At 34.6% G+C, this 12,395-nt stretch overlaps 1 protein-coding gene across 2 annotated transcripts; it reads right to left on the reverse strand.

The window, feature by feature from the left end:
* Positions 1-2,175: 2,175 nt before the first annotated feature.
* On the reverse strand, positions 2,176-11,708 carry LOC101261976 (uncharacterized). 2 transcript variants are annotated; one of them, XM_004231709.5, is made up of 8 exons: positions 11,313-11,708; positions 9,951-10,090; positions 9,077-9,324; positions 6,312-6,419; positions 6,041-6,197; positions 3,837-3,976; positions 3,709-3,744; positions 2,176-3,210 (listed from the first exon to the last, which is right to left on the reverse strand). In XM_004231709.5, the coding sequence occupies exons 2-8, from the start codon at positions 10,045-10,047 to the stop codon at positions 2,419-2,421; spliced, it is 1,578 nt and encodes a 525-aa protein (XP_004231757.1). In that variant the 5' UTR covers positions 10,048-10,090; positions 11,313-11,708; the 3' UTR covers positions 2,176-2,418. The 2 variants fall into 2 exon arrangements, with proteins under 2 accessions (XP_004231757.1, XP_004231758.1); XM_004231710.5 differs by having other exon boundaries at positions 11,237-11,369.
* Positions 11,709-12,395: the final 687 nt, after the last annotated feature.

The raw sequence follows: 12,395 nt of genomic DNA on the forward strand, positions 1-12,395 counted from the left end.
TCTGGTAATTAGTAGTGATGAGATGGGCATTATTTTTGCATCTCTATTTCATAATAACATAGGTATGTTGGTGTATTACTTTTAAATTAGTTAGTAGAATAAGAAAAGAGACGGAAAAAGGTTAGATTTGAATAGTGTGAAGTTGGGTGATGAAATTAAAGCACCAGCGTCTTTTATTTTAAAGTGTGCCATTAATATATCTATATATTCTGTTGAAGCATACGGCTCATGCCTGTTTCATCCAAGGTCATTTCCCTGTTTATTTGAGTTGTGCTAGCTCCTAACTGTGTGGCAACTTCACATGTATTTCACAACTCTCTCTTCCTCCTTAATTTCTTTGACATGATTGGAACTTTCAGCATTTTCCTGATGATAGTGACTTAAGGGTATCACACGAATGGAAGTAAACAAATCTGTATAACCAACGCTCATTATTCACTTGCAATCTGAAAACCTTAAATTAACACTCACTTACATAAAACAATAGCATTGCTTCATGCTCAAATAAGCACTCTGCATATTGCTATGTTGTTTATATCTTTTAAGTAATTTTGTCCAGTGGCGAATCCACGATTTAAAGGTTGTGGTGTTCACTTTCTTTAACATATAAATACGTTAGCAAACACATAGGGTAAATTAACATAAACATGTTAGCAATTACCTATGGTAAATGTATACTAACTCAAACTCTTTAATAAAAAAATAAATGTATATTAACTCAAACTCTTTAATAAAAAAAAAAGTAAAATAAATAAATAAAACAATTCATCAATATTATCATCATAAAGAAATAACCTTTATTGATAAGTCACAATGATCTATTACTAATTATCAAGTCATAATTGTTTTCGACGACTTTTCATGTTTCAAAACGATAAATAATAGCATCATTACTTACATTTAAGTCAAAACAAGTAAGAATTGATAAGGTCAAAACAAGTACAAAATTCAGAGTTAAATAAGCCCTTAATTAGAAAAAAAATTAAAAAAAGGTGTAAAATTCGTTGGAAATTTTTTTTTAAAAAAAAGAATAGCAAAAAAAAGTACAAAATTCGAAGTTAAATAAGCTCTTAATTAAAAAAAATAAAAAAGGTGTACAATTCGCTAGAAAAAATTTAAGAAAAAGGAATGTGGCTGGTGGGAATCGAACCCTTGTCATTGGCTTCGCACGTCTTTTACTTTAGGGTATAAATCAGCAGACCAATAACTACTTTTATTTTAAGGGTGCTCATTCAAATTTTAACAACGTATGTATCATATTTTCTACATATATAAAAAAAAATTAAAGTTAATAGGTGCTCGATCAATCGCGTCTAACTTACTTACTGTGTCTCCCCTTTAATTCTCCAATTTCCAACATGTTATGGGGTTCACCGACTAAACTTTTTAGCGGAGGAAGGTATAACTTTAAGTTTGGATGAGTTAGTAGTATTTTGTACATTGTGGTTTGATAAAATGAATTAAATGTTAATTATAGAGCCATGTTAAAGTAACCCTTTTGGACATTTGCTCACGTGATTAGTGACCCAACAACCCCCACACATGAAAATGGGGACTCTACTAACCCTTTAATATCAATACACTAATTTTGGATCACCTAAATCAAAGGGAAAAGATAGGTCAGCAGTATTAGACTATGCAACTTTAGCCGTGAATGTTATTCCCAAATTGCAGGTTCGACTAAACTGTAGTTTCTTACGCTCACAAGTACACTGTCAACCAAATAAATTTAAAAATCTAACGAAGAGATATGTCTCCATCTATGTCGCTACACAATTAATTTGCAAATTATTGGTCATCATTATAAAGTTGAAATAAGGCTTCCTTGTTCTCACCTTAATAATGAAATTTGACGGATGGCGAGGACAAGAAGAAGAATCTGAAAAGTCTGCCTGATAGGAATATGAATGCGGGAGGGCAGTTTTCACAATTCTACCGCGTAATTGTACAAGAGTCTCTTTATGGCATGACACATACAACATGTAATACAACCACTGCATTCTTTGAAGCCATTTCTTCTACTACTTACTTTTGCTTTTGGAGAAAAACGGGTATGGCATTTGTGGGTTTTTTTTTTTTATAATACTAGAGCAGAGCAGCAAAAATGGTGTCTGATTTCTTCCTAGTACCAACAGCAGCAGGACAGCGGAATAATTACCTTCTTCTCCCGAGATATGGGGAAAAAAACCAAAATCAACATTCATTGAATCTCCCTTTATAATAAACTGGAGAATTAATTAGCAATTGAACATTTTACTAATATTTCCACACCGACTTCTTTCTAGTGCAATAACACCAACAACAACCTCCAATCTAGAAACAAAAACACAATATAAAGTTACATAGTTACAGCCTAATCTTTCTTGTACATCAGACCAGTTAACCAACACAAGCTATGTATAGCTCTAAAATAACAACCTACGGACGGCTAACTGGTGCCATCGGCAGGGATGAAGACTGGTGGCTATATAAACTACTATCACTTGAATAACCTTGATAACCAATTGTCGCCGGATATGTGAAAGGAGAAATCCCATTCACTGGAGGGACAAAACCACCCAATGTTGAAGCTGGTTGCACTTGCTGGCTTGTTGCGTAAACAAACGTTGAACTAGGCAACTGCCCAGATGTCTGAATGATCTGACCTGCTGGATATGGCTGCATAGGAGGCAACGGTGCCAATGGTGGAGGCGATGATGGTAGAGGAGGTGGTTCAGTTGGAGTTGATTCCCGCCCAGTGCTTGCAAGATTGTGTTGTACTGAGTTTGGCTGAGAGAAAAATGTAACCGCTTCTTGAGGATTCTGAGAGGGAGCATAACAAGAGCCATCATTTTCAAGCTTCATCCTTTTCTCCGGTTGATTATCATGCAAAGATTCTTTAGTTGAGTTGCCTATGACACCCTCCGATGCCAAGGATGAGAGGACATAAGACAGCATCTGGGCTGAAGATGTTGATGCAGTCAGCTTTGCTGCCACTGCAGCAGCCGCAGACTTCATATCTTCCTCAAGGTTGCCAGATTTTTCATAAGATACCTGTCGAGTGTACATCACTGGAGCAGATTGTTCGCGATTTCCAGATATGAACGAATGTGGAGCTTGGGAGGTGTTAGCTTCCTTTATATTCTGCTCAGCCAAGATTTGCCCATTGCCATCAAAATTCAGCAACTGTCCGCAAATACTCCCAACCTGATCTGCGTGGGACTGAGCAGCCTAAAATCCAAGTAATGAAACGTCACTACACTGTTTATTAGGAATATGTGTGACCCAGAAAAGCTAGCAGGATAGCATTATATACTAATGTGAGAAGTATCACTTCTTTACTGGGAAAGTAAAAAAAAAATGCACTGGCTATTCCTTCTCTAAATTGTGACTTTTGATGAATAGGAAAGCTGGTAGCTCCAATAGGATTTCCCTTCCCTACAATTTTTTTCTTATCAAATAAAAAAGGAAAATAACTCTGCAAGTAAGCATGAGGTATATCTCTCATCGTCTACTCAACTATATTTGATTCTCTTTGAAACCAATATCATGTAATCTATGACAGAGCAAAATCAAAAGTTCACCAAAATATCATAACACATCAAAGAGGAGGTGCATCACAGACATTTACAGAACTCAAAAAATGACACAACTGGCCATCCCACAAAGACGTATATCATGAATTTAGCAATGACCATTTCAACAGATATAAATAAGCACATTATTTACCTGAAGATGATTGCGTACTTGATCCAACTTATATTCCTGAGGAAAAACCCACGGACCACTTAATCAGGAGCAAAAACACAAAAACAAACAGAAAGATGGAAATGATGCACAACAATGGGATGACTAACCTGCTCCTGGAGGACCTCTCTGAGATGAGAGATGAGGTTTACCCTGGATGACTCAACAGTTGTTAGCTGCTCAACACAGTCCTTCAATATTGTGTGCTGCCCCTTGAGCTCATCCACTATACCAGATCCATTAAGATGGCCTGAAGGGAAAGGGAGGAGGTCAATAGAAAGTCTAGTGTGACAAATAACAAGTATCAAATAGAAACAAATCAAACTACATTTTAACAGAGGAAATATAAGGTATCATAATATGGATTAGATAGTTGAAAACTAAAGACCATAATACTGTGTGGTTAAGTATTACATTCAATCATGCCCATGAAAATCGGCTCCTCTGACTAGAAATAATCCCTATACATTTACCTAAGAAACACGATTTAAATAAAGCTTTATAACTTTCTCTTTTTCTCCAAGTAAGACTGCAAAAGATGATAAATGGCTCTAATGGTGAATTGACTGGGAAGAAAAGTTTCTCTGTAGAGGAAAGGAATAATAATTTTTGCAGATAATTATCCTATATGCAGTCATGTCCTCCTCTACAATAATAAAACACATACAGTTTCCTTAATTCCCCAGAGTTGAAGACTAATTGAATTGGTTACCATTACAGCAAACAGTAGGCAACACATTTTTATTTTCAAAAAGATTATACAGAGCATGAGCCTAAGCAAATTTTAAACAACTACTGTCCTCACAACAAGTAACTTCAAGAGATTTGAGTGTTTGAGCACTTTTAGCTAAAATTGATACCAAATTTTTCTGTTTCATTTGCTATTTTGTCATAATAAGCAATGCATATATGATGCTCCCAGCAGAATAATTTTGACGCAAGAATCCAAAACAGGAAATTTCCAACATTTAGTAATCACATTCTATCTCCGCCTTGATCACATACCGGGTTGTATAAGTCAACTTATATGTTATTGTATTAGAATAAAAGAGAAGAGTGAAAGATGTTGGAATTTTGAGAAATAGGAAAATATCTGCCAAACCAGTCTAGGATTACATTATTTATTTGAAGAAGTAAAACTTGGTCCTCAGTTATCTTTGTCCAGACCTAAAAGAAGTGTCAAAAAAAGAAGGTACAGAACCATGAGGTATCAAGTTTAAATTCCAGCAGCCGCCCAAAAAACTGGTTTCTTTTTTTTTTTCTGATGAAGAAAAACACTGGTTTCTACCAATCTGCCTAAGCCTTGGTGGGCAAAGCTACCTGGTGCCTGTGCTGAATGGAAGTAGTAGGTACCCAGTGAAATAGTCGAGGAACACACAAGCTAAACCGGACATCATTATTACAAAAAAAAAAAAAATCTCCTCTTTCCATTTCTATTTCAGCAGTCGTACCTACAACCCTCTGGTCTGCCACGTAGTACTCGAGTGCCAACCTCTGTCTGTGAGATTACATATTCAAGCATGTTTAACCTTTTAAATATTTTTTCGAGTAAGTTTTACTTCTCTGGTGAGGATCTTTTTTCTAATAAGTCTTTTTCCATGAAAATTCAAATGAGGATCTTTTTTCTAATAACTCTTTTTCCATGAAAAGATTCAAGTCCTTGTACTGAAATCAAAAAAGTATTTCGGCTCAGACTCTCAGTCATCCCTTTCCTGATAAGGTATCCCAAGGCTTTTTTCTCTATGGAACTTCTTAATCAGCCAGATATAGAAGCAAAACAAATAATTTGAAACTAGACATGTAAGCAAAACAATTGAATGTAGCTTTTTGATTGGTAAAATTAAGAAATCGGAAGAAGCAGAATGGCAATGAAAAAAGGAAACTTCAATTGGGGATAAAGGAAGCCAACAAATGATGATAAGCCAAATAAATAAAGAAGTAAAATATCACAGACATGCACACACTCTTGGAAGAAGGAAGCCCCTTCTTCCTACTTTTGTTTAAGCTAGGCATAAAAATTTCACTCGCCGGCCAGCAAATGCTATAAACATCCAATTCGAATATTTAGACAGAAAACTACCATATATTAGTGAGGTCACTTTAGTTTTGTGGAATTAAAGGGAATCCAAGTAATTAACCCCAGAAATTATTCATTTAAACAAAACAGAGTTGTATGGATCAATTGGAAGACAATTGTCTGGCAACTAGGGAAACCCTCGCAAAAGGAATGAGTTGTTTCTTTGGGCCACTGCAACATGAACTGGACAAGCCAAACTATGTTAGGCACATATTACAAGTGGAAAAGAAAGGGCACCTGGATTTAAATCACTCCCAATCTTCTTATCTATTTTTGCAACACAGCTAATAGCATTTTTAGCTCTGCTCAATATCGCATCTTCATCAATTTGACCACCATACAATATCTGATAGCTTGAAACTATTTTGTCAAGGGCATCTCCAGCTGAGTTTCTCTGCATACCAAAGAGTTCAATGAGAAGGTACTATCATCTTCAAATATATAGAAAATAGAATGAACAGCTAAAAAAAATCAGGAACAAAAGACCAGGATGAAAAGCGAGATCTACCACTTTGCCTCCACTATGCTTTCCATTCCCAACATGCTTTCCAGCAAACTCTTCCTTCAGGATCTGCCCTCGAGAACCAAAGACTTTTCTCTCGTCCCAGATACTGATCTGTGGTTATCAGGAATAAAATGGAGCATTAAGACGGGCAGCATGTCAGTCCCACAATGCCAAGTCAGAATAAACTCTACCCAGGATAAAAGATTTGATATCAAAGAAAATTTGCATCTAATTTATTCATGCTATTCAGGTCAAATTACAAAATAAGTGGCTAATCAAAATTAAAACTCATGGCTACAAGAATTGCAATCAGTATAACCATAGTATAGGCCTCGCAATGCATGTACATATCATAAGTTCAAGAACATCTTGTCAGTCCTCAATATATTTGTAGGCTCTTGAAGATGAAAATGCAATAGGAATCACCTTGAAAATGTAGTTTAGCTAAGTGCTGGAATCAAACATCTTATATCTATGATCTAGAACAAGGTCAACTAAGATAAACCAGGAGGGCGTTCGATGTGTAACTCATATCCATACAATAGTGTTCGTGTTTATCCTGAAGAAACTTTCATCCTGAACGCAAGTATTTCAAGGGTAAGAGATGTGAATGCAGGGAACAATTACTTTATTTGTCGAATTACCAGAACAGATAAATCTACTAATAATTGTTATTTCATCTCTGACCAACAATCATAAAGCACAAAAAGGTGTTGTTTCGACTCCACACATTTTTAGCCGGCAATAACTGTTTTGAAAGGAGCAGCCCAGCCGCATTGCCTAGATACACAACAGTAATAAGAATCATACTCAATTTCCATTTTCCACAACTACTGTTCTTACAAATGTTACTCCAAAAAGAAATCGAACTACTAAAACTTAGTGCAAAACCGTGCAGGACACTCAATATGATAGGACAATGTCATATGATCAGAAAGCATTGACCATATTCCTGCTTATTCATGGCTAAGACTTGACCAGCAGCTTATAAAATAAAAGGTTGATACATAAATCTTGAAATCACAAGGAAAGGAAGTTGTCCAAAAAGACCTATAATCTATTAAATTCCATGTGAACTTTTCAAGAAGTTAACACAATGGGAACATAAGATTCATATAGGCGATACCAATTAGTTGTGATTTAAGCTTAAGTTCAATAAATGCTAAGAATTAGTCTGTTTGGATATTTGTATCCCAATAAAGTCTGAAAACCAATAATTATTAAAGTACAACAAATTATTGATCATCGGAGTGAAAGGCCCAATTGAGTGAAATGGATAGAGAGGATTTCTGTAGCCAACCACAACTAGCTTGGAGTTGAGAAGTAGTTGTTATTTTTGTTGCACGTAGATCTGTAGAAAAATGAAGGTTCGTCCCACTTCTTACAACAAAAACAATCCAAGCACACTTGGTGGACTATATGGACAGAGAGGAATCTTAGGGCCCGTTTGTCCATAGGCTTCCCAAATAAAATTTGGAGGGAAAATTTGGCAAATAGTGTTTGTCCATAAAATTTACCATTATTTGGCAAATAACCCAAATTCCCAAATACTAGAAAAAATTAGTATTTGGGTCAAGTTTCATTATTTGGGAACTTTTAATAATTCATATTCTACACCAGACTTTTATCTTTTACAAGAATACCCTTTATAGTAGTTGTTTTCGTTGTTTTACATAATTCTTTTACGTGAACATCAAAGTAGTGATGGAATATACCGTAAATATAAAAGTGATGATGTGGTTGTTGATGAAAATGATGAACAATCCATTTAGGGTAGCAAAGTCATGTGCTATGTTATACAAACATATGGTTAGTTTTGGTAGTTTTTAAAACTTATGAGTAGAAATTATATTTCTTAAAAAGGTGAAATATAGGCCAAATACGTAGTGAAATTTCACCCAAATAATATTTCCCAAAAATATTTGGAAATCTATGGTCAAATGCTAGCTTAGAGTTTCTGAGAGTGAGGGTAATTGTAATCTGACTTCGCATTTTTGGTGTAATCAGGTTTACTCTAATGAAACGGTCTCTATCATTGATGTTTTACACTCATTATAGGGATAGGGCAGTTCTCTCAGAGTTCCTTGTGTAAATATCAATACAACCATGTACTGATTTACAGAAATAGAAACAGTTGCCAATTTCAGAATGAAAAAAAATCACAAAATAAATAGGAGACTCGGTTAAGTTTTTTTAGCCGAAGTTTTCTAGTTTCATATCTTGCAAACTGGGTAATAAGGCTTTTCACTTCAATAATGGGCTTGCATATCTTTGACAATGAGGATTCAAGGCTCAAAGCTCCTAAGTTCAATCTCTCAAGTAGCAAGTAGTCTGACGTAGACTTGTATTTATTTTCTTACCTTGTTGTGGGTATCATGTGACATATTCATGATTACTCATCATTTGAGCAATACACCTTTTGTATTCTCCTTAATTTGATGCTATCGTACTATCATCGCTTCTCTCTCAGATAAATCTACAATCTAGTATAGTGAAACTAAATACACCTCCCTCTTGATTGAATGTTACCTATTTACTTGATCAGAACACCATGTATAGGGAAATCTTAGGGAATCTTAACAACTCAAAGAAGAGATTTGTCAGGAAATTCAGAATTAGATGCATAGGTCTTCCTCTCGGAATACTAATCATCCACAAATATGTGTCTCAAATGCTACACACAAATGGGTGAACTAAAACTAATCAAACTCATTTACCCCCTTATGGCTACATAGTGGAGCTAAAAATAAGGAGCTAGAGAAACATACCAGCCGCAAAGCAGCGTTTCTTCCAAACTCATTTCCATTTTCAATAACATCACGAAGAGCATCTGGAAGAACCTTCCAAAATTCAGCAACAAATTCTGCACCCTTTCTCCGACTATTCTGAAGGATGTCATTTGCAAGGTAAAGAAATGACAATCTCTGTTCACGTGGTGAGCAATGGAATTGCTGGGCCCAGGTTTCCACAACTTGTTTTGCTTTGGTCATGTGAAAAATACACCAATGTGATAAAGCTAGTTGGAGTTGAGGATTACAAAAGCAAGCATTAGTTAAATAAATAATTGCTAAAGAAATAAATGAGAGAATATTTTTTCCTACTGTACCCACAAATTCAAATTCAAGAGAACGGAAGTCCAATATTCTATGATAAGGAAAAGTCACAGCCGCTACCCTTTGGGTGCGCACAGGGTAAAACCTCTGGTTCTATGTAATAGCTCGCAAACCACACAGGAGATGTTACCCGTACTAGGCAAGTCTGATGCAACGAGCTCAACCCAAAACACAAACAACCCCATGTTTTCGCCGGCAAGGGTTTTCGAACTTGAGCCCTCCAACATGTATGTCCCAAGCCCAAACCACTAGGACACCCCGAAGGGATGACGAAAGTCCAACACTAGTCCTCAATCTTTTTCTTATCCACCAAATTAAACAAAAAGAAAATAACTTATTTTTTGTTCATTATAATCTCCTTTGTTTCTCCCTAGTTTTCAAACATGGAGTTAATTTCCATGCCCCACCAATTTGTTTCCTGAAAAACTGGATCGAGGGGATACCATAAGATCAAATTATTATTTTACTTAAAAAGAAAAAATTTAAGATCAAACAATTATCTAAGTAGCATGTAGAAGTTAATGGATACTTTCAATGCTTTGCTGTGAACTATTAAGCATTTCCAGCTTATCCACCAAAATTTGCGTATTGAATGTGCTCCCCATTGTTTCGGAAGCAATATTCATCAACTAGTAAGCCGCAAGCAGACCTTTATGAGAAAAGAACACTCTGCCATAAACAAACTAAATAAGCACAATATCACTTTTGTGGGAGCGAAGAAAAAGAATTTGACTAGATAATAATAATTTAGTAGGACAAATCCTGTCAAATCACAAGTATAGACATGAGAATGATGCCAAATTTAGAAAAAGGAAGCACTTTTATGGGTCAAAGGATCCATGTTGAAGAAGCGGACAAGAATGTTTCGAAGCAAATAAGTAGTCTATGTTTACAGTTAGTCTCTTAACAATATAGAATAGTCCACAAATTGCATTCCAGGATGCCTGTTATGTGTCCTGACCACTTAAGGATAGCTCCTGAAAAATGAGTCCTTACAAGTAGTTCCTAAAAAGCTACCAAATTTTTTTTAAAAAAAAGGGGATCTCCCAACGGAGTATGGGGATGATTTCTGGATTTCTGGCAGCTGAATATTTCCCCTAAGATTCATTTACCGAATAGCTCTTCAGATCTCATAAAGGATACATAGATGTAAAACGTATTATAATGTTTGCCCTCTAATATATTCCATGCTTGCAGTTGCAATTCATTCTATTATACCATTAACGCTTTTTTCGAGGATAAAAAGATACCATACACACATTGTGTGCATCTCTGTTTAACTAGAGCAAATATAGCAAACTGAACCAATTTAACACACATTCACTCCCATAACTTGCAAAGAATCTTTGAAAAATCAAAATTGTAATTTAGACAAGCTTTAACAATTAAAATACCATTCTTTTGATCAACTTAATAGTTGAAATAACATTTAATGTCCAATTGTACCCTTTCTAAAAGTTAGAATTAATCACCAGCCATCCCAATCCTACCTTTTGGAATTTTGAAAAAACAGATAGGGTCTATTTGCTGCCCCAGTTAAGAAAAGATTGGATGTTTAGCCTTTGAACATTGGATTACTTATGTTTACTTATAAGTTTCTCTCTAAAGTCTAAACAAAAAAAAAAGAACAGAAGGAAAAGTTTTTTTAAAAAAAAACAAAAAAAACTAACATATCAGAATTGGCATGTGAGTTCAATTCCTAGGTTTCTAGGGTTAAAGAAGCTCGCAAACAAGAAAAATCAAGAATTAAAAAAATATATATAACCCTAGAATCAGAATAAGGTGGGGGCAAAAAAAGGAAGAAGAAAGACAAACCAGAATGCAGCAGAAGTGAGTAGCGGCGAAGGGAATTGTAAGAAACAAAATCAATTCGTAATTGAACCCGACTTACAGAGTAGTAGTTGTTATTGTTGTTGTTGTAATAATACACTTCTTTTCAAACTCAAAGCCCATATCTAACCAAACCAAGTTGGGTTTAGCTTCCGCTCGTGAACCAACCTCTCCAATTTCCGCACCTCTCCTTCCTTACTCATTTTAATTACCTTTATAACCCCTTCTCTTTCCTTTTTTTTTTTCTTTTTTTTTTTAATACTAATCTAACAATTTCAGATTAAATAAAATTAATACCTTCATTTAATTGGAAATGTTTATTATGTATTTGGAGGCTCAAATTGGAAAAAATTCATTGATTGAACATGGAGATCATGTTCAGTACAAAATCATGAAAATTGTTATTTTTGTTATACTATGAGTATTGCAATGTCATGAGGTTTGTGTATATATTTATGGGATATTTGAGAATTATGAGATTGTTCAATTAAAGAAACTTTGTTGAATTCTACACCCCATGTGGAGGCTATCATCCACTCGGTAGTTAGGTTTATATAATCATCCTCTCAATAGTTAGTATAGTACATAAACAAATTCTTTTTTCTGATTTCATCAATAACACAGCCATGGAAGAATTTTTCACAACACTAATATATGAAATTTTGAATGAATCAGAGGCAGTTCTGCAGATAATTCAACTTCATAATTCATTAATCTAATTTTGTGTTAAATCCTATAAGAACTAACGTAGCTTAGACTCGCATCAGATTCTAAATTATTGCGCAAACCTGTTTGAATGAACTTAAAAAAACAACTTTTAAAAAGTATTTACATTCATAAGTAATAATATTTCTCTATCATTCACATATTTCTTTATCATCACAAATTTTAATAATAATAATAAAAATAAAAATAATGTAACAATAAAAAAAAAATTATAACAATAATAAAAGAATTAAGGACAAAAATGTAATATACTTGGTCAACATAAAATGAATATTAAGTTGGAAAAAAAAAACTCCTCATCTAGCTTTTAACTTTTGGCTTAAATAAATAAATCAAATGAAATAATTGCTGCACAATCTAATAAGTTAAAAATCAAGTCAGTTTAATCAGCTTTTAAGGGCCAGTTTGGATGGGCTTA

The sequence above is a fragment of the Solanum lycopersicum genome, chromosome 2 (assembly GCF_036512215.1).
Source record: "Solanum lycopersicum chromosome 2, SLM_r2.1".
NCBI lineage: Eukaryota > Viridiplantae > Streptophyta > Magnoliopsida > Solanales > Solanaceae > Solanum > Solanum lycopersicum.

Bases quoted from the DNA above. Each gene is read 5' to 3' on its own strand.
- LOC101261976 (XM_004231709.5), bottom strand. From the start codon at position 10,047: ATGAATATTGCTTCCGAAACAATGGGGAGCACATTCAATACGCAAATT. The intron at 9,325-9,950 runs GTATCCATTAAC...AACTCCAACTAG, and splicing joins TTCACAGCAAAGCATTGAAA to CTTTATCACATTGGTGTATT. The intron at 3,977-6,040 runs GTGCCCTTTCTT...CTTTCCCTTCAG, and splicing joins TGGGAGTGATTTAAATCCAG to GCCATCTTAATGGATCTGGT.